Source organism: Artibeus jamaicensis, unplaced genomic scaffold (genome assembly GCF_021234435.1).
Source record: "Artibeus jamaicensis isolate MK-2021 breed Jamaican fruit bat unplaced genomic scaffold, CSHL_Jam_final contig_519, whole genome shotgun sequence".
Classification (NCBI taxonomy): Eukaryota; Metazoa; Chordata; class Mammalia; order Chiroptera; family Phyllostomidae; genus Artibeus; species Artibeus jamaicensis.
Window position 1 is genome coordinate 30,492,036 of NW_026521871.1, and position 23,169 is coordinate 30,515,204.

Below are 23,169 nucleotides of genomic sequence, written 5' to 3' on the forward strand. Positions count from 1 at the left end.
TGCAAGGAGTTAGAAGACAAAAACAAAAAGGGAAAATGAAAACATCTGTACCAAGAGATTAAAGCAATAAAAGGGTAGAAATGCTGAACTACCCAGAGTAGAAATGCTGAACTGCCAACAAGGAAGCACATTATCCACCCAGGAGAAAATGAAGGGAAGAAGGAGACGGTGTACTCAGATCCACACAGGAAGGACACAAGGATGACAGACACCCTTGGAGAATTCTAGAATGTGAAGTCAAAGCCACCCTGAAAGTGTTGGGAAGACATAAATCACCAGGGGTGGATGGGCTGCCGGCAGAACTGTTTCAACCCACACTGGGTGCAGCTGAGCAGGGAAGCACTCCCCGATGGTGATGTGAAAACCTTACTTTCCCGTAGTCATCTTAAATCGTGTGCCGCTGCTCCCAGTGAGCCAAGTGAAAGATAAGCACGCGTTTCTTTCCTAAGACCGGAGCTGTGACTCCAAATGGTTTCTTCTCAACTCTGCTTCCTTTTAAGCCTCATCTGATGACGTACAGCACAAAGCCCAGGAGGACCAGTTGTTTTCAATATGCACCTGTCTTCCTAGACATTGGAGGGGTCAGAACATGCCACCCCAAATATGCCACACTGTCGTAAGGATTATTCAGAGCTGAAAGCAAGTAAGAAACCACAGCTGTCGGCAGAGCTCTCTGCCTTCCCCTTTCTCCGGGAAAGCTCACACTTCCCATGAGAAAAGGGCCCTCCTGGGACCGGGAGAGGAGAACGCTCCTGTCACTGGAGAGTGCTGTCAGCGCTGAGATGGGTCTGGATGAACAAACCTGTTAAACTAACCCTTCTCTTCCGTTAGTTTCCTCCATGTAATTCCCACTCGCTTTCCCACAACTTCACCCCTTTAGGAGTTCAAATCCCTTTCCTTTTGACTCACTGCTTCTCCACAATTGACTGCTTTTTTTGTCAAAATAGCATATAAGCTCTCAGGCTCAGCTGTTTCCTTGGGGTTTCACTTCTTTCTAGAAAGCGCCCATGCCATGCCAAAGTATTCATATTAAATGCAATCTGTACGCTTTTTCTGCTGGTAATCCATCCTTTGTCAGTTTAATTTGTAAGCCCCAGGTTAATTTGTAGAACCTAAGCGGGTAGAGGAAGTCTTTCCTCCCCTATAACGTGGTTTCGAACCTAATGTATTCTTCCCTGGACAGTATCTTAAGCATGTAGACGTCCTCGGTTGAAAACCCACGTGCATCACGGGTAAGAGCACCGGGTGCTGGGCTCAGACAGACCTGAGTGCAATCTCAGCTCAGCCTCTCGTGGCCGTGAGACTGGGCAGTTACCTAACTCGAGCATCCTCAGCCCCGAGCGTCCCTGATGGTAAAGTGGGGTAATTCATTCTCGCTCTCTGTCTCTCTCTCCTCGGTGTAAAGATCCAATATGTTCTTATAGTAGTAAGCACAGCACTGGTATACAATAGGCTCCTAATAAACCGAATGTTAGCTGCTCTAGGTAATAATTATTGTTTGATGGCTGTGTTACTCAACAAGGTACTTCTAGTTAAAGAAAAGCTAAAACAAGTGATTTTTTTGTAACTCTGGATAATCTATTTATTAAACATCAAAGTCTTGAGTCTTCAAGACTCCATTCATGAGTCTAAAGAATAAATCACAGGACAATCACTTTTTGGATTTTTTAAGAAGATTTTTTATTTATTTACCTTTAGAGGGGAAGGGAATGAGAGAGGGAGAGAAACATCAATGTGTGGTTGCCTCTCATGGGTCCCCTGCTGGGAACTGGCCTGCAACCCAGGCATGTGCCCTGACTGGGAATCGAAACGCAATCGTCTGGTTCGCAGGCCCGCACTCAATCCATTGAGCCAAACCAGCCAGGGCCACTTTGGGGATTTTTTTACAAGGTCTATATACATAGGCACTTCTTGCTTGTTAGCTATGGAAGGACAAAAGTGGACCAAAACAGGTCACCTGAGACAGGTGTGTCTGACTCCCGGGCAGCAGCTGAGCGTGCCAGAGGCCAGTGTCCAACAACCTTTGGGGGCAGGTTGGCCACAGCCCACAGAGCCCCAAGGCAGAGGCACCAAGTCTGTCCCCTGAGAGGAAGGGGCAAAGATGGCGGGCTCTCCCAGGCCACCCTCGATGGCCCAACTCCAGGGCGAGCCCGGAGGACACGCTTGTGGGGGGGATGCTGTTCCCGAAGCCGGGCCTGGTCCATATGCTCATCCCAGAGTGGAAACCCAGCCGTACGGACTGGCCCCCGAGACACTGAGCGCATTCAGACCTGTGCGTCTGCTACTCTCCAACTCCTTCGGACAGGGAATTAAAAGTAAAGATGGTAGCTCAGCCTACACACTCACCTCCCATAATACAGTCCAGCTTAGGTATTGAATGGATTTCCACACAAATTCGTCCCCTTGAACTTGCTTGCTTTTGACATCTGCCTGTTTTGGTTCTGAAGTGTGGGCCCTTCTCCCACTGGGATCAGCAACTGCTCCTCTAAGCAGAGGAGCTGGTCGACTTCAAAACAGTCACTGGCACGAGGCACCACCTTCTCCAGAGACGCTCTGACCTCCGCTTCACTGGCCTCCTGCCGCCTCGCCGTCCTGAGGTAATTATAGACCTCCTCAAACACGTCCGCTCCCAGCCTCTGCACGGCTGACCTGCCGGACAAGGTAGGAGCGATAAAGGAATTACCCACTGAGATCACCTGCAAGAAATGCAGTTTTACATCATTAATAACACAAATCACACTGTAGCCCTGGGATTTAGAAAAAAGGGAAAAATGACATGGGAAATGTCTGGTTTGAACACGCAACAATACATCTTGCACGTCTGTTATGTGCCAGGACCCTTCTAGGCACTGGAATGCAGCATTAAGCAAGGGAGCTCCCACCTTCATGGAGCTTGTCTTCCAGGGTAGAGAATAAACAGACGAATTTAAAAATATGTACATAATAGGATGTCGGGCAGTGCTAAGCCCGATGCAGGATAAAGCAGGGTGAGAGATGGGGACAGGTGAGGGGCGGCACCCGCGTGAAGTGAGGCCAGCACCAGGGGTGGGGGGGGTGGAAAACGGGGACCTGGAGGCTGCAACATGTCAGAGCAAAATGAGAAAGCTAGTGGGCCTGGAGTGGGACGTTGGGGAAAAGGATGGTGGGATACGAAATCAGAAATAATCACGAGAATAAAATAATGGGACGAGGGAAACATTGTTATATTAACTACAGGTACTTTTCTATGCACTTAACCTTCACAACAGCTCTTTGAGGGTTTTTTTTTTAATCCCTTTTTTTTTTTACAGAAGAAGAAACTGTGGATTAAAGGGGTAACGTAATTTGGTTGATTCCCACCGAGACCTGTATTTGCCTGCAGTCCTTGTCTGGAAGCAGCCACGCTCTGTGCGCTGCTAGAACCCAGTCGCCGCACCTGGGCTGTTCCACTTTGCCTCTCTCTCCCCCTGTCTCTCAGCTAGGGCCACAGACTAAAGGCTTGTGGGTAACACTTGGCCCAGGACGTATTTTGTTTGGTCAACATCATGTTTTCTTTTCTTCTGGTTTACTATTTTTTTTTTGCAACATCACATGCTTCATTTTCATTTTATAAGCAAACCTCAAGTTTCTATGGAGTATTTAAATAGGAAATACAAGTAATTTAGAAACCCCTTTAAGCCCAAATTAGAGAGGGTATTTTCAGCAGTGAAAAGGATGTCATCCTGTAAGTCATTCAAGTCGTCAGGATGGCAAGAAAAACAAATGTCTTCCAGCATACCATTGTTTTCCGCACTTGCCCGTCAAAGTCTCCGGGCAGAGCCTGGAGTCTGCGCCCCCCAGTTTTCGGCGCTCCCCAGTTTTCTGCGCCCTTTGCTCCCCTTGCTCATCCCTCATCATCCTGTACATGGCTGCTTCCCATATTCCTCACCTGCCCGACTCAAGGGCATCTGAATTTTACGAATTTCGGTACACAATTCAAAATGCATGTGTCACATTTGCCTAGTCATTCCTCCAACAAACAGTTGGCTTTTCCACTGCCACACTGTGAACGCCTGTAGAAACACAGCCTTTCTGTTTAGGGGAGTGTTTTCTGCCATCTTTCCTAGGAGTGGGGCTACTTAGATGTTCACTCTCTGAAAACTCATAGTTGTACTTATGATTTTTGCACTTTTCTGCATATATGTTGAGCTTGATGAAAAGGTAAAAAATTATGTAAGAATGAAATTATGAGGCCAGAGGTATAAGTATCTGTATGACTGAACCTTAAAAACAATGCTTTTTTATTCTTTGTTTCAGTGGATTTGATGCAAAGAAAGATTAGATTTTGGGTTTTTTTTTTTCAGAATTTTTTTAAAGCATTACAACTACACAGTAATGTTGGGAATGTTCGCAATAATACTGAGGGCACTAATCACATGTTGTATAAGCTTTCACACATTTTATAAGCTTTTTTGTGTGGTACTACTCAACCTCGTAGTCTCTAGAATACAGGATCTAGGTTAGGTATTGTGGCAGATGAAAAGAAGAAGTAATTGGTCCCACTCTAGTTTAGACGCTAGTAATTATAACCCAAGCTATACACATTTTAAATTTTAACTACCATTTTATAGTACTTTAGGGTTTTCAAAATGCCTTTGTGTTCATTATCTCAAGTGATCCCCGTGAACTAGGCAATTCATTGAACATTTACTTCAGTTTTGCAGATGAGATAAGTAGGTTGACTTTTAAAAACTCACACAGCTAGTTAGTGATGGAGCTTAAACTCCAAGTCAACTCAAACCCGGGAATCAGAACTTCGAGAGCTGGAGAGAGCACGACCCGGGACCCCGCATAAGGCAGCTTGAATAGGCCTCCCACCTTCCACCAGGAGATTATCAGGACTGATCACAGGATGGCTCCCATCCCTAGTCACCTCACTTACAGCTCTGGTGCCTTCCTTCTCCTCCTCCTCCCCGCCCCTCCCCCTCCTCCTCTAGTGGGTGTTTGTTTCTCTCTCCTGCTCACATAATGAGGGCACTCGCTCCATGAGGGAGGGGCCCAGTGACTAGAACAGGACCAGGCATTCAGAAGGTGCTCAGGAAATATTTATAGAACGGAGGAGTGACTCAGCCAGCCACTGAGCATCACAAGAAAAGCATCAAGTGCTTTTCTGGGATGGATGAGAGTTTACAGCGGGGGGAAAATCAGAGAATGGCTTGCGGAGGCGGAGGCGCTAGCTCATCTGGGCCATGGCGGCTGGAGGGAAGCTGGGGTAGCCAACAGAGGGGGCCCTGGGGAGCCATTGAGTCCATTGGGCGGGTGAGTAGGATGCATGACAAAGAGGGTGAGAACCAGATGAACAAAACACTAAAGAAACCTTAAAATTTGACTAGTAACATCACCCATTGGTGGTGAAGAAGCCCAACATCCCCTGAAGCCATGATAATTAAGAGTTTCTGAGCTTTCTCTATGTGCCAGGCTCTATTGTGGACATCTCCTCTCATTATCCCATTAAATTCTTATAACCACCCAATGGATAGATGTTGCTACTCCTATTTTACAGACGAGGAAACTGAGATATAAGAGGGTATGAAATAACTTGCCCAAACCACAATGCTGTTCTACACCTGAAGCTAACATATTATTGTATGTCAGCTGTAATTGAAAAAAATAAAAATTTAAATTACAAAAGGTGAAAGACAATTTTTAAAAATCATACCTGCCATCCTCTGAGGATATTTTTCAAATAAACAACCTGGAAAATGAGCCTAAAAATAAAGTTGTCAAGAAAGTAGGTTGTGCTCTGGCTGGTGTGGCTCAGTGGATTTGGGTGCCAGCCTGCAAACCAAAAGGTTGCCAGTTCGATTCCCAGTCAGGGCACATGCCTGGGTTGTGGGCAGATTCCCCAATGAGGGAAGTGCAAAAGGCAACCGATTGGTAAATAGCCCTCACATTGATGTTTCTCTCCCTCTCTTTTTCCCTCTCTTCCCCCTCTCTAAAAATAAATAAATAAAATCTTTAAGGAAAAGGACAGTAGATTCCAAGATTTATCACAAGAAAAATTTTTTTCTTTTCTTTTTATTGTATCTATATGAACTGATGGATGTTAACTAACCCTATTGTGATAATCATTTCATGATATATGTAAATCAAACCATCAAGCTGTATACCTTAAACATATACAGTGGTGTATCGCAAATATTTCCCAATAAAACTGGGAAATAAAAAACGGCTTGCCCATTGCCACATAGCTTTTGTGGAGCTGGGATATGAATTCCAGTCGGTTCCCACCAGGACTCATTCTTTTCCTCACGATGGATTCAGAGAGACCCAAGTTGAGTCATGGCTCAACCCTTCACTGGCTGTGACCTTGGGCCAATTACTTAACACCTCTGGGCCTTAAATTTTCATATTTAAGTGGAGATCACACACACACGGACACACATATGCACTCACACACCTAGCAGGCACTTAATAGCCTTGGTTTTACTGCCATGCACATGACCGATGCCTTCCCCAGAGATGAATTGCACAGTTATCTCATTTGGGTTTAACTGGAAGCATCAAGCAATTTTTTAGTTCCACCTCTGGTTAAGAAACTATTTTAAATGTTTTTCCCTCCTCTGACTGAATTTGAGAAACAAATGACACAGGAAAGCCAGTGGCACAGTGGAAGTAAAATAATAGTGTCATTTTGTAGAAGTAATCATGAAAACCTAGTTTAGCAGAAAGCATTAAGAGAACATATAGATTATTCTTCAGGCACAGTTTTAAAAAGCCTTGCAAAAGATTTTATAGAATATTAGAAATCCCTGCACATCAAATATGTATGAGCCACTGCAGGAATAGAATGGTGCCATGTATTTTCCCTTAATACTGCTGTTTTCATGATCGTTCGGTGCTAACAGGAATCAGGAATCCTTAGTAAGGATGGATTCAGTACTCCTCTCCATGCCTAGTATTTCCAATGGCGGGCTGTGAATCTGCTGGGCAAAACCAGAACAGATCTCTCTGCGGATCTGCACTCTCTCCAGATCTCTCCAGATGCTGCACAGTGGGCGCAGGGGAACATGGGACAGCCCCAGATGAGACACGTGATCATCAGGCCCTTTCTGTTAAGTGGTGCTTACCTTCTGTTCTGTCCACGCCAGGCAGCAGAACCCGAGTCCCACTGCTGGTCCGGTGCCCTGTTGAAGCTAACCAAGCGCTCCCGAGAGAGTCCTTGACTCATGCCCTAAACACCTCCATTGTGCATAGGCAGTAAAGGCAGATAGGTAAACTCACCAATTAAAAAAAAAAATCCAGCTAAATTTGGTTTATAGGAGACACACTTAAAACAGGGCATCTCATGATTGAGAGTGAAAACTCAAGCAAAAGACAGGCCAGGAAAATAATAAACAAAAGAAGTTTGGGGGTAGCTATATTGATATGAGACGAAGTAGACTTTAAGAAAAGTGTTATTAACACAAAGAGTGCCATGAGATAATGAAAGCAGTTCAATTTACCAGGGAGAAATTAAAACTTCAAATGACCATGCATATAATAAAGTAGAATCAAAACACATAAAGTGCCGGAGGGAGAAACTGGCAGCTATGACTCCATCCTGCAGGGTTTCAGTACTCTGTGCTCAGGTGTTGGTAGGTGGACATTTGAAAAACTAGTACTAATTTAGAAAACCTGAATATATGTATAAAGCTAACCTTAATAGATATAGATATACAGACACTCTCTCTCCCTGATGATTTCAGAACTCACATTGTTCCCAGACTCTCTTGTAACATTTGCAAAAGCTGATCACATACCAGACACCAGTTCAAGTCTCAACACATTTCAGATAATTAATTTTATACAAAACGTAGTTATCAGACTGCAAGACAATTGACAGAAATCTGTAACAAGAATATGGATTAAACATTACTGTGCTTTTAAATTTATTTATTTGAAGTAAATTATGGGTCAATGAAGAAAATAGGCATGCTATAAACAGACTCATTTGAAGCCAGAGGAAAAGTGATAGTGTTCTTGAATTGTAATATTGCAGTGCAAATTTATTCTGACACTTGGAAAACATGCTATAATAATTCTGCAGTGAGTATTTTAGGAATCATAAAATGGAAAATTCTGTTTAAGGGGACTCTCTTGCTGTTGTCTAAGATTTGAGAAGAGAGGGAATGTTCCCCATGCTGTTCAAATTAAAGAAGGGCTCCGAGTTCGCTTTTTCAAAGGGAGGGAGGGGACAAAGGGAGGGAAAGGGACTACCTCTTCAGTTGGGAAGTGTCTCACACAAAAAGAACGTACAGTTTCAAATGAAGAGAACTTATATTTTCCCTTTTTTCATCTATTTCTTCCTAGGCAATCTGATCCTCCTGTGCAAAAGTCTTTCAAGTGTTGAGGGATCCCAGGTACGATTTAGTACAGATGCTTCATTTGCAGGCCAGCGCTCTCTGGGCTGAGTCACAGCCTGCCCAGGCCAATGGCCAACTCAGGCCTTGGGGAAGCCTCCCGGGGTTCTGCCTGGAGCAAATCCCCAGGTTGCGTGGGGCTGCCTCCCCAGCTGAAAACTCCATTAAGCCACAAGAGAGCACTTTCTCCCCCCGACCCCTGCCTACTATCTCATCCTCCAAATTCTTTTACTGACTTCTTCTCATGTGTATGTTTTATTTGCAAAAACATATTTTATCACATACAGTTATTTTCCCATCAATTATGGAGTGCTGTGTGTGATTTCTGTCTCCCTCAGGGCTCCAAAGAAGAGGACTGTGTCTGCTTAGGTCTATAAGGATGTCGTACAAAATGCCCTCACATGTTAAATATTATCTTAACTTTGAAACAACCTCACACTTACAGTGCAGTTACAGTTATGGCACAAAGAACTCATTTTTTCTCTGAGCCTTTTGAGAATAGTTTGCTGCACTGATGCCCCTTTGCCCTCATACTTTGTATTTTCTGCAAATAAAGACACTCTTACATAATCACCAAAAAGCCATCAAAATCAGGAAACTAACACTGACACATTACTGTCATCTAATTCTCTAATGCATTCAAATTTTCCCAATTGCCCAATAATGCCTCTTATAATAAAAAGATCCAGATCAAAATAATCCTGTGTTGCATTTATTTGTCATGTCTCTAGTCTCTCAATGACCTTGACACTTTCAAAGGTTTGAAGCAAGTTATTTTACAGAACATCCGTCAATCTGTGTTGCCCTGGCCTATGGGAGTCACCAGCACCCACCCTCTGGCCATCCCCCTTTTATGTATTAGCCTGGGAGGCAGGATAGAGCCTTCTGGGATCGTGATTAGAGAACTCCACCTAACCGGAGGGAGAAGAGTCTCCCTTTTCTTGCCCTGGTGGTAACAATATTATCTTGTTGCTTCCAGATGCCTAGTTCACGACTCTCCCCTACAGCTTGCTCCTACTGCACTGTAAGAAATAAGGGGTTGTCTCAGGGAAAGCAGCAGCTTGGGAAGGAAGCTGCCAGGGGCTTGGGGACAGAATGCCCTGAGCATTCTACCTACTTGATAGCTTCGCTTGAATGTCTTCCAGTCATCACGCCCAACTGAATTTTTGATCTTCCCTTCAAAATATCCTAACGCTGCAAACTTTCCCCATTTCTGTTCACGTCAGTGCCTGCCTTCCTAATTGCTCAGGCCAAAAACCCCTGAGTCATTCTCAGTTCCCTTCTGAACTCGCTCGCCAGTAGTCCAGTGTCTCTGGTAATCAGACTACTGAGTAAATGCTATCAGCTCCATTTTCAAAATGTATTCGGGGTCCCCACACTTCTCCCCACTTCCAGCACTATCACCTGGCCCAGGGGACCGACGGAGCTCTCTCACCTGACTGCTGCGATAGCATCTCGGTTGGTCTTCCATTTCTACCCTCACTCTCCCGTAGTCCGTTCAGTAACCAGAGGGAGCCAGATCCCCTTGCTCCTCTGCTCAAAGCCCTCTATAGCTTCTATTGGCTTCCTCATCTCACTCAGAGTGAAATCAAGGTCCTGTCATTGGTCTACAGTATTCCGAACGATCTTCCCACTCTGCCTCTCCCAACGCATCTCTTCCCTCCTTCATTCCAGCTACACTGGCCCCACTTGATCTTCCTCAAACACACCAGGTACGTCCACCCCAGGGCTTTGGCACTTGCTGTTCCCTCTGACAAGAACACTCTTTCTCCAGATGTGTGTATGTCTTGTCCCCCCCACTACTCCACGTCTCTGCCCTGGGTCATGTTTTCAGAGAGACCTACCCTGTCCACCCTCTTCACAACTAGGGGGTGACCTTTGCCCCCAGTCTGCACCGCCTGTCCACCTTCCCATATTTTCTCTTGCTATTCCTAGCATACTCTGCTTTCCCCATATATTTTACGATATGTCAATCACCCACGGGAGTATATGGTCCATAGGGCGGGGCTTATTTTCACCTTTATTTCCCCATTGCCTGCAGCAGTGCCTGCCCCATAGCAAGTACACAATAAATACTCGTCGGACAAAGGACCGGATATCTCGGAAGCCAAATAAAAGGGAAATATGGTAATGTCATGCAATTTTATTTAAAATATCTGCATTCCTAGTGCTTGTTCTAAGAATTAGCACACAATGAAATTACAATCTACTTTTGCAAAACGTAAGATCACTTTTATGATGTTTAGCTGTTTTTCAAGATAAAGCTCCACTGAAGTGTAGTTTTCAGTATTCCTCAGGGTACTTTCATCCTTATTTCAAGTAGACTGGCTTTGTGGGGCCTGTACTATCATCTTTGGATAAAAATGACCTCTTCTATGTCTGAGTGGGAAAAAACACACCTTATTTTATTAAAAAATTCTACGTGGAAGAGACTGTCTTCTTTCACCCGTGCACACCCTCCAGGGCCACAGATACCCAGCCGTGGGTCGAGGCCTGGAGAAGGGTGACTCCTGGGCCCTCAGTTCCTCAGAGGCCATGAACAGTCGGGACTGCACTGCTCAGCAGATGCCACCATCTGCTTCCCGAGCTCAATAAGGCAGCGAGCAGCAGAGGAGGGCCTTCCAGCCTCCTGCTCTAAACGGAATATTTTGGCTTAACAGTGGAAAATGTTCAGCACGTTTCCCCCTCCTAGAAAAACAACAGGCAATTTCTCGTCAGGGGATGAAGAGGGAATGAGTTTCCACCAGTTCTGACGGGCCACCAAGTTCAGAAGCTCCCTTGTTCATATGGCTTTAGACGAACTATCACGAGAAGCACCCTCCCACCCCCACCCCGCGTCTGGGAGCGGGTTTACCTTGCAAACCATCTCTCTGCCCAGTAAAATCCCCCAGTAATGGTTGCATAGGTATTTTCATTTCCAGATTATTTAACCACTTAAGGAGTGTGCAACTGAAAGGACAGGACCTTCGTTTTTCTGTTCTGCTCCGTCACTCAACTCAGCCCACTGGGGACAGAGGACCTTTCTCAGTCATTTCTGCAGCCAGCCCAACCCCGGCACAAAACAACACCTAAGTCACTCGGTCAGCATATTTTTAGTAAGCACTCCGTCTGTGCCAAGTGCTGGGGAGGCGACCACATGCCTCTGACCTCACAGAACTCATGTGTTAGTGGGAAGAGGACACATATTAACCAGGTAAACAAACAAATACGGGAATTTCACATTTTTGTCAATGCTACAGAGAGAAACAAGCAGGGAAATGGAAGAGAGGAGGCAGGGAAATGGAACCCTGCCAAGCAAAGGGTTTAGACCCCCAGATGGGGTGGAAGTAGGGAAGCTGTCTCTTCCCCACTTCCCTACTTCCCAAATGTCAGGCATTTGGTAGAGGCCCCTGTCTGACCCCAGGTCCTGTCATGTGAAGCAGCTGCCCCATCTTTCCGACGAACCCTAACGCAGAGGAAGTTCGTCCTGCCTCCACCACAGTGGGGATGCGGCTAAACTGCAAATGGAGGCCCACACATGTCCAAATAATGAACAGTTGCAAACCGAGCTAACAGACTCTTTTTAAAAAATATATTTTATTGATTATACCATTACAGTTGTCCCATTTTCCCCCCTTCATTCCCCTCAACCCTGCACCCCTCCCCCCACATTTCCCCTTTAGTTTATGTTCATGTGTCATAAGTTCTTTAGCTTCTACATTTCCCACACTATTCTTGCCCTCCCCTTGTCTATTTTCTACGTACCATCTATGCTACTTATTCTCTGCACCTTCTCCCCACTTCTCCTCCTCCCACTCCCCTGTTGCTAACCCTCCATGTGATCTCCATTTTTGTGGTTCTGTTCCTGGTCTAGTTGTTTGCTAAGTTTGTTTTTGTTTTAGGTGTGGTCGTTAATAACTGTGAGTTTGCTGGCTTTCACTGTTTATATTTTTTAACTCCTTTTTCTTAGATAAGTCCCTTTAACATTTCATACAGGGGCTTAGTGATGATGAACTCCTTGAACTTGACCTTCTCTGAGAAGCGCTTAATCTGTCCTTCCATTCTAAATGAAAGCTTTGCTGGATAGATCAATCTTGGACGTAGGTCCTTGCCTTTCTTGACTTGGACTACCTCTTTCCAGCCCCTTCTTGCCTGAAAGGTCTCTTTTGAGAAATCAGCTGACAGTCTGAGGGGAACTCCTTTGTAGTGAGTGTCCCCTTATCTCTTGCTGCTTCTAGAATTCTCTCCTTCATTTTAGTCTTGGGTAATGTAATTATGATGTGCCTTGGTGTGTTCTTCCTTGGGTCCACCTTCTTTGGGACTCTCTGAGCTTCCTGGATTTCCTCGAAGTCTATTTCCTTTGCCAGATTGGGGAAGTTCTCCTTTATTATTTGTTCAAATAACATTTCCACTTGTTGCTTTTCCTCTTGCCCTTCTGGTACCCCTATGATTCAGATTTTGGAACGTTTAAAGATGTCTTGAAGGTTCCTAAGCCTCTCCTCATTTTTTAAAAATTCTTGTTTCTTCATTCTTTTCTATTCGGTTGTTTCTTTCTTCCTTCTGGTCCACTCCACTGATTTGAGTCCCAGTTTTCTTTCCATCACTATTGGTTCCCTGTACATTTTCCTTCATTTCACTTAGTGTAGCCTTCATTTTTTCATCTAATTTGTGACCAAAATCAACCAGTTCAGTGAGCATCCTGATCACCAGTGTTTTGAACTGTGCATCTGATAGGTTGGCTATCTCTTGGTCGCTTAAAAGTACTGGCTCTGGGGCTTTGAGATGTTCTGCTTGAGCCATAATGTTTTGGTCTGTTTGCACCTGTTATGTATGAGGGGTGATAGCTTAGGTGTTCACCAGGGCTGATCGGTCCACTCGCTGAGTTGTGACTGGGAGTGGGGTCAGAGAGGGGCGCAAGGGCATTTGTTCTGTTCTCTCTCGGATTTCGGTCCCCTCTGCAGCTTCCCACAAGCAAATTGGGCCCTTCTGGTGCTGGTTCCCGGGTTGGTGGGCTTGTGTATGTTCTGGGACCCTTCAACGAACTCTCCTGTGAGGCTAGGAGTCTCTCCTGGCACCTCAACCCCCGAAATTTTTTCCAATAGGTGCTTTTAGGCTTTATTTCCTGGTGCTGGGGCCCTGGGTTGTGCAGTCTGTCTCACTGCCCTTTTTTTTTTCTGCATGCAAATGTGTGTCCACGGTCAGCCAGCCACCTTGCGAGCCTTACTGGGTTTGCCGGTTTCCTTCCCACAACCAGCTCGCCAACCACCGCCTCTTTTTGCCAGGACCCCTCTCCACCGCTGCCAACTCCGCCCCTCTTGCCGGTCTGGGTGAATGGTTTGTTGTTGTACTTTGCTACAGTTCAATTTTCTGTCTGTTCTGGTTGTGTTTTTGTTTCTAAATCTTTGTTGTCCTAAAATTTGGTTGTGTGAGGAGGTACAGCATTTCCACCTCTTCCTCCATCTTGGCCGGATCCCAGACTCTTAAATAAAATATGACCCACCTTCTTACTTTGACAAATGAAGTTTATAAAAACCTGGAAGGCCAGGTGGACATCCAGGCCTCTCGGACGCCTCAGAATTCTGCACTGGAATGTGGCAGAGCTGGGTGGGCCAGCACCTTGGCCTTATCCCCAGCTGCTGGCCTGCTCCCTTCTCTTCCCAGCCTGGCTCCACTGCCCACTGGGAGGGAGATTTTGCTCACACAACTGATACCTCAGCCCCTGTGTCCAAAATCTACCCATGCCAGTAGTTGCTTTGGCAGTGTGCAAATAGCCACCCTAGGGCCCCCCTCAGGATTAGGGGTGTGCAAACTGGCAGCACAGACCACCCACAGGAAAGGGAACCTGAGGCGGAGGCCTGGAGATGGGCTTGGGGCCACTGGACCACCACTGGAAATACTTCTGTGCCCTTCACCTAAGAATCCTTTGGTTAGTTCTTTTCTGAATTTGAGAACCAAGGAAAACTCAACTCTGCTGCCAAGCTGGTTTCTGTAACGTGTAGGGTTTCTCCTTGGATCTGGGCCACCTGGAGGTTCAGGGCTCAGTCAGGGCCTATTTGCAGAATAAACAGTTCATTTATCAATCTGGCATTTAGTCTCAGTTTTCCATCTCACTACCCATATATGTTTTCATACACTTTTTTCACGGTAGCATTAATTATAAGTAAATGACGATAGTAATTATACACACAAGTAATTGCAATCCCAGAGACTGGTATTTGGCCAATAGTTCCTTTGGGAATGTGCACACTGGAAGTTTTTGTTTTGTTTTCTTTGTTTGGTGTACTGTAATTTGGGGGCAGGTAGCAAGAAGACTTTAAATGCATGTCAGATTTTGCTACTACAAAATTATAGCAACTTGCTGAGAGTCTGTTTCTAATCTTTGCAAATAAACACGTGCCATGTCTTCATGGCCCTCCCAACTCTACTGTAAGGATGCCATAAAATGTTTTAAGGTATACAAAAAGGTGTAAAGTACAGGGCAATGACTTTACAATAATGCCCAGTGCAGGGGTCCAGCATTAACAACGACCGCTGAAGCTCTCTGAATTCCCTCCCAGATCATAACCCCTCACGGTCCCCAGAGGTAGCCACGATTCTGAAGCTGGTGTTTCGTCACCACTAAGCCTTAAAAAAAAACACTTGTACTATATGTGTAAGTATGTACCTTCAGAATAAGTAGTGTTGTTTTGTGTGTTTTTAGACTCTAAGTGGTATCATGGATTTTTGCTTATCTTCTTTGCTCAAAATTATTGATATATCTCCCTTTGTTTCTATAGCTCACTGAGTTCCAGTGTTTTATTCCATTGCTGTCTCTCCTGCTAAAGTGTATCTCAGGTTGTTTTTATCTCCCTGTTACCCCGGATCACTTTTATTGAAAAAGCTGTTATGAACATTCTTTGCACACATCTGGGATTTAATATATCTTAAATTACAAATATAAACATGTATGGAAAACTGAGCTTTTCAGACACTGTTCCAACATTAAGCCATTATTTTCAGATTGATTTACCATCATTCATATTTGATCCTTTGTAATGGCCTCGAAATGAATTTTTATAATAGGAAAACACAATCCAGAGAGGGATAGATGATTTAAAAACCAGAATTCCGGAGTTTTTGAAAAGTAGCAAGGAATTTACCTAATCAAACATCTTCATTTTGTTGAGAAGGAAACTGATTCCAAAATGGGGAAGGGACTTGCCCCTGGTGAGCAGTGCGCTACAGACTGTGGAGCCTACACGGGACCTCCACCGTGGTGGACACACATTTGAAATAAATATAAAATTTAAAAGTCCCCTGGCTTTCCCTTCTGTTCTCTAAGGTCCATTAAGCAGTGCTGCATGGCGTGTGGGCCGCTGTGCTCCCCTGGATCGATTCAAACTACATTTTTCAAAAGTCAATTTCACCCCAGTTTTTCTGAGTAGAAGCAAAGATCCAGAGATAAAATAGATTTTCTAATCAGATGTAATAAGAATAATTTGATTCGCAAAGAAAATGAAATCACAAAAGAAATTAGAGTATTAATATATTTGGAAGAATTTCTCAGAGCAAGGATGAGGTTTTTTTAAAGTGTCATGCCTACTTTTTAAAAGATCTTATTTATTTATTTTTAGAGAGGGGAAGGGAAGGGGAAAGAGAGGGTGAAAAACATCTATGTAAAAGAGAAACATGGACTGGTTGCCTCTCGTATGCACCCTGACCTGCAACCCAGGCATGTGCCCCCACTGAAAATTGAACCAGCAACCCTTTGCTCTGTGGGATGACACCCAACCCATGGAACCACACCGGTCAGGGCAGGATAAGTTTTTGTAATTGGGAAACTATCGGTCTCTTGGAGAAGAGTGAATTTTAAAAGCTGCCCTTCATTTGGTGAGCTTCCACAATAATTCCCTCTTTGAACAAATATCAGTCAGGTGGCCCTGGGTCCTCTTCTCAACGAGTCCTCATTTCTCCTGCAGTCCTTGGAGGAGATCACCAAGAGGACATGACCATCAGCTGACCTAAGCACTGGACTCAGGCAATCAGAGGCTCCTCACCCCCGCCGCTGTGTCTGACATGTACTCTCCTCCAATGTTCCCACAATGCGAGCCATTTTTAAGGGGTCCCCACTGAGAGAGTACAGGGTCGTTGTAACCATCTGGATGGTATATATAACTGAATGCAGTTAAGGCCTCTATCTAAACTTTCTTAAGTTTTGGCAGGTGGGTGTGGAAAACTCTCCATCTTGTGGCTAAGATGAACCTCGTAAGTTCCCTGCTCATCAAAACTGCCACCTGTGAACCTGGAGCGGTCCCCTCTTTCTTTGGTCTCTCCTTGCCCTCTGTGTACAGGGTCCAGTTTCTGATTCCACTCAGGAAGCTCCTGAGGTTGCCAGCAAACACCTACAGGGTCCAGCTTAGTAAGAATCCCCCCACCATTCATCCTAACCAAGTTCCTCTTAGCGATTTTTCCATTCACTGACCCCCTGACTCTTCCCTTTGGCTATAAAATCCCCAACCACCCCTGTTACATTCTGAGCTGAGTTCAATCTCTCTCCCTGATTGCAGTAATATTTTTTAAAAATTTTATTTATTTGTCTTTAGAGGGGAAGGGAAGGAGAGAGGGAGAGAAGGAGAGAAACATCAATGTATGGTTGCCTTTCATGCGTCCCCTTCTGGGAACTGGCCTGCAGGGAACCTGCCTGCAACCCCAGTATGTGCCGTGACTGGGAATCAAACCACGATTGTCTGGTTCACAGGCCCACGCTCAATCCACTGAGCTATACCAGCCAGGGCCCGACTGCAGTAATCTTGAATAAAGTCTCCCTTACCTGTTTCACTTCTGTGTGGTGTAATTTTTCTTAAACAGATTCATCTTTCAATGTCAGATGGTCACTGGGTCACATATTACCAATGGCCCACGATTAGAATAGCCATGTCTTGGTTGGACTGAGTCTCCATGCATGGTGGACACAGGAACAGAATCATCAATGCTGCCTCTTTCCACTCTCTGAAGTATCCTCGTCTGGACAATAAATCTTATGGTTACCCACACATGGTGCGAAATCTATTGGCCAGAGGCCCTCAATGACAGGGGAACCTGCTGGACTCTAAAATGGTGCTACAACCCTGACCAGCATGGCTCAGTTAGTTGAGTGCCCTCTGCAAAATGAAAGGTCACAGATTCGGTTCTCGGTCAGATTCCTGGTCAGGGCACATGCCTGGGTTCCAGGCTGGTCCCAGTTGGGGCAAGTGGGAGGCAACAGATCAATGTTTCTCTCTTACATTGATATTTCTCTCCTTCTCTTTCTCCCTCCCTTCTCCTCTCTCTAAAAAAATAAACAAAAACAGAGCTACAGCAATTACAAAGGACAAAAGAGAGCAGATTCATTAAATGAGGAAACTCTTTTTGATCCTGACTCCTGAGGTATTGTTACATGTGATTAATAACATTTCATGTCCAAATTAAAATGTTTCTCCACAAGGAAAAATGATTATTTTCATCACATCTCTCAACAATGTCCACACATCTTCTTTATTATGCCTTTCCTTTGATCACTACAGATGGCTTTGTCACAGCTCACTCACCCAGAATGCGACAAGCATTCCAGAGTGGGAGGGGAGGAGGAAGGGAGGGAGGAGACAGAGAGACAGAGAGACCAGGAAAGTGATATGGGCCTTAGGAAAAACGGATGAGACTGGGGAATCAATACTGAATTCTCTGGCGAACTGAATTAAAGGATTGAAATGAATTTATAAAACAACAATAGGAGCTAATATGTCCTCTTAACAAGTGGGGACACATCAAGACTGAGCTGGGGACACATCAAGACTGAGCATTGGAAAATGCTCAGGGAAAGTGGGAGAGAAAAGCCATGGTAGTATGTCCTGCTTTTTTTTTAAACTTAGCAGTGCATTACAAAAGTGTACCAAATTATTCAACATGCCACCAAACTTCTGTGTGTCATGACTATGGAATACTCTATCAGATGGTAATATAGTAAGTTATTAACTATGTTTCATAAACATACATGTACACACACACACTACAAATAACACAAATGGCACCACTTCATGCCATTGTTTGGCACCTTCCTCTTCTTGGTTAGCTATATGATCTCGAGAGCTCACATGCACACACACAGACCTTCCTCAACTCTTTTTAATGCCAGGGTAGTACTGCACTGCAGAGATATATGCTGATTTTTTTCAAAACAACTCTTATTATTGATACCTTTAGGCTACTTATAGCTTTTTGCTATTAAAACAGTCCTACAGTAGTTGGCTATGACATACATTTGTGCATTTATGCAAGCATTTCTGAGGGATAAATCTAAAATTGCTGGATCAAAGGCAGTGTTCATTTAAAAAATTTGAATAGACATTGCCAGATTGTCCTCCAAATCATTACACAAATTTAACTCCCTCTCAACACTGCGTGAAAGTAAACTGCTTCATTTTAGAGTGGAGATAACGGATGGGACATGGTTGTGTGTGTCCGGACACTACTGTGGCACAACTGTAACGTGGGTCTCCCTCCATCCTTGCCTACCTCCCACTTCTTCCTTCCCACCTTTCCTGCCTTTTTCCTTTTCTTCCTTCTCTCTCTTTCCCCTCTTCTTCCTTCCCTTCCTTATACCTCATTGCTTTTGTCCAATGGGAGAAGAGACAGAGGGAAAATTAATGTGAAGGCTAGTGAAGAATTCATGGGGCATTTAGAGAAATGGAAGGAATCGGGGAATGGGCTTCAACTGCAAGCAAAGTACTGGCTTCGGCAGCACATACACTAAACTGGGCTGAGACAGAGATTAGCGTGGCCTCTGCACAGGGATGAAGGGCAAGTTCGTGAAGTGTTCCATACTTTTATGACAACCATGGGAGGTGATGGGTGTGTTAACTAACCTTACTTTGGTAATCACTTCACAGTGCATACCTGTATCAAATCACATTGTATGCCTTAAACCTACACAATGATATATGTCAAGTAGAGCTCAATGAAGATGGGAAAAAAGTCGGAAGCAGAATGGAATGGGGGTACCTGGAAGTCTATAGCATGTGGCAGTCAGACACACTGGGGAGGAGAATTTGCATGTGGGTTCCTAATCTTCATGGGCCCAACAGTCACCTGGGACACTCGGTAAAAATGCAGATTCTGATTAGATAGGTCAGGGTGGGCCTGAGATTCTGCCTTTCTAGTGGGTTTTCAGGTGATGCTGATGCTTCTGGTCCGAGACCGAACTTCGAAGAACAGGACTTAGCTGACAAATCCCACAGCCAGGAACAACAGGCAGGGGCATTACCAACCCCTGGGCAGGCCAGAGGGCATTACTGTTAAGTGCCAAGAGCGCCTCCTGCAAATTCTACAAGGCGGAGAAGTAACGAGCTGGCTCAGTCACCACTGCTTCACCCGTCACATTCAGCATGGCCCTCAACGGCACCCGGACCAAACGCTACATTCAGACCTGTGCTGATTTTCCCACTCTTTCAGGAACCCTTACCTTAAAATCAGATCATAGTGTATTTGCTTCATCTCCAAAACCTAGTAATAACTTCTGTCACATAGAGTCCTCCACCATTTCCTTGATTTATAAAATATCTGGTGTTGCTCACATTGTCCTAGGTTTAAGTGGCGATTGCCTGCCGCAGGTTCAGTCCTGAGGGTGCCAACAGCCTGCAGCTGGTGTGACTGAGGCCTCGCCTCATTATTTTCTATAGAGATGAGAAGAACAAAATGGGAACTATATCCCAAAGGCCCAGCATTAAAGTGGTTTCAGTATGGGCTTTACAGCATTGCAACTTCCTTTGGAGTTAAACTTCCCCACATTCCACTGATATGTTTTTTTGAATATTGTTATATTCCAGCAAAATTTGGATCGTTAATGTATGTTCAGGAACCAGGGCATTTTTATACTTAATTCTGTGGGACAATTTCTTTGTCACCAGTCCTTGTAAATTAAGGGAAATAGCAATGCTAACTTAAAAAAATTCATGAGTTTAAGTTGACAGGAACGCTTTTCACCTCTCTGCTCCAACCCAGGCAGTGTCTGATGCTGGGTCATCCAGGTTTTCCCTCGCTTGGTTCTGCCTGAGGCCAGAGCGACAAGAAGATACCAGGAGACAAGAAGATACCACGCCAAGGTGGGAGCAAGAGCTTGCATTCGGAGCCTTAGGCTAACTAGTTAAGGTACATTCTCCTTTTCAAAACATAATCAAAAGGACAGGACTCAGCACAGCACAGGTCTTCAAAACTTTGTCCCCAGTGGAGCTGTTGAATGTGCCCTCTACGTCCATACCTGGGAGAGGTGTTTGCATTCAAGAAATAGGTTCCACATGAGTAAAATGGTGGGTTCGGCCAAAGCCTGGGGGACGTGCGGGGTCTGCTCCATGAGTGATGGATGCAGGTTAAGGATACATGACAAAAGTTTCTGATGTGCTTGCATTCTCTTTAAAATTTGCTCTAATTAGTGATTATTAAAATATGATGATTAGCAATTAGGTTGTTTTTATGCTTAATTCATGACTTCATTTGCATTAAACAGTTCTAGTTGAGTAGAAAATCAGAGAAGCATAATGTTTTTTTGCTTTCTAAAAAAATTAGGCTGTTTGAGCTATATGTTTATAACCACCACACTACTGTCTGCCTGGTGTGTGAAAGAAAACAAACAGCTTTTGGAGAATTATCTTTAGATATGCACATGTTGAAAGCCATAAAAGTCTTTATTTATTGTGTTGATGAATTAAAAGAAATACGCACATGGGAGCGTAGGGGCCTGGCCCAGAACATGGAATGTCAATGTCAATGTTCTTTCCCAGCAAAGATGCTGAAGGTGTCGCTCCAGTTTCATGGAGAAGCGGGAAGCGTACAGCCATGGTCTGCTCTGAGACACACATCAGTTGGTTGCTTCTCAAATGCACTCCAATCAGGGACGGAACGCACAACTGAGGCATGTGCCCTGACGGAGAACTGAACCTGTGACTTTTTGCTTTGTGGGGTGATGCCTAACCGACTGAGCCACGTCAGTCAGGGCTATTCCTTAGAGAATTTAAGTCAAAATCTGCCTTCAGTTTTGCTCTTATCCCTTCTTCAAGGGTCACATGCTTTTAATTTTAAAAAAGAGAAGCAACCATTTAATTCTAATTAAAATCAACAGGGTGTAAATTCTCTGGGTAGCTCAAGTCTTAGCTTCGAACAGACCCCTAGAAAACTATGTGGCTTAGTTCATCATAGGACAGCTTTTTATCACCAAAGAGCCACCTACAGGAAATTCACATCTGCACTTCCTACAAAACCATTGTTGAGAATGTGACTTCAATACTATGCTCTATAAAACACATTATGTGAGAAGCTGTCTTTCTTGAGGAACTGGTAACACATTCATATTCTTTTTTTAAAAGGTTATTTATTTATTGTTATAGGGGGAAGGGAGGGAGAAAGCGAGCAAAACATTAGTGTGTGGTTGGCTGCCTCTTGCACCCCAACTGGGGACCTGGCCTGCAATCCAGGCATGTGCCCTGACTGGGAATCAAATTAGTGACCCTTGGGTTTGCAGGCTGGCACTCAATCCACTGCACCACACCAGCCAGGGCCACATTCTTGATAATGAGTATTAGCAATTGTGTCATGTTTTCCTGTTCTGTCTTGGCTTCCTGGAAGTTCAAAACCAAACTATACACTCAGCCACAGCAATTATGTTCACACATTGACATCCTCACTTTTTCTCTGATCTTCATTTTCTCTCTGTTATTCCATTAATATTGCACTTGATGTAATAATGGATTAAACGAACTTCTTCCAGGCATTAGAGGCAATCTCTGATCAGCAAAATATGCTATTCATATGCACCAACTGAAAACTTGCTTTTCAAATCCTTTCGACAAAGAGTTAGCCAGCACCAAGGAGCTGCTGGCAGGTGGGAGCTGTGTGTCACCCAGAACCTGGATGACTCTAGGCATAGAGTGAGCCAGGCTTGTCCTGCTATCTGTCACAGGTTACACAAAGCAGATAAGTTTGCTGACCACAGCTCAGGACATTCCCTCAGTCACATTTGTCCCACAGTTAGAGGTCCTTCAGGTGGCACTTTACAGTAGCATCTTGTTACATATAAGCGCCTTCCAGGGACTTGCACCTGCCCCTCAGGACCACGGGGAAAGCCATTAGAAAGTACTTGCGCCTTAGATAAGGAAAACATCTGTTATGGGCTGAATTGCTCCCCTCCCCCAAGTCATATATTGAATGTGACTCTGTTTGGAGACAGGACCTTAAAAGAGGTGATTATGATTAAATGAGGCCTGTAATGTGGGTCCTAATCCAATCTGGCTGGTGTCTTTGTATGGAATCTGGACACCCAAATGGACACCAGACATGTGCACTCGCAGAGAAAAGACCTGTGCAGCTTCCGTCGGCACAGGACGGCAGAAAATACCCTCTCTTTCAAATGGAGTTGCACCACTGTGACTCAGGGTCTTCCAGTCTTTCGAAGGTTCTGCCTGTTATTCTAAACCTGGCTCCAACCAGGATGCTCTCGCTGTTGCCTTTCCACACTCAGGTTGCACGAGGCTCAACACAACGGGGTTTAAGAAAAACAGCTGCAACTTCTGACTCTATCTCACCTTATTATGAAATTTCAATAACATCTGCTTCGATCATACTGTGGGAGAGAGCCCGCCTCTTCCTGAGGTCCCATGAGCCGGGAGCCCAGGTGTGCCTGTTTACACCACAGCTGAGAACTGAAAGGGTCGGGTGGCATGCTGACTTTTGTTTTCTGATCTGACAAATTAAAAACTACTGGAGTCAAAACTCAACAAATAGAGCGATAAACAGTAGATCTCCTGCTGAACCCGCAGTACCTAGT

At 44.6% G+C, this 23,169-nt stretch overlaps 1 protein-coding gene and 1 non-coding gene across 3 annotated transcripts in view; one reads left to right on the plus strand and one right to left on the minus strand.

Annotated features, from left to right (window-relative positions):
- Positions 1-1,699: 1,699 nt before the first annotated feature.
- Positions 1,700-23,169, minus strand: part of NEK11 (NIMA related kinase 11) — a 215,089-nt gene continuing 193,619 nt past the window's right edge. For both annotated transcript variants that reach the window (XM_053669392.1, XM_053669391.1), the window contains one exon: positions 1,700-2,649. In XM_053669392.1, the coding sequence (XP_053525367.1) occupies positions 2,367-2,649 (283 nt within the window). In that variant the 3' untranslated portion in view covers positions 1,700-2,366. The remainder of the gene's footprint in view (positions 2,650-23,169) is intronic.
- On the plus strand, positions 19,080-19,182 carry LOC119048430 (U6 spliceosomal RNA). Its single transcript, XR_005082333.2, has one exon. It is a non-coding gene; the product is annotated as a U6 spliceosomal RNA (small nuclear RNA).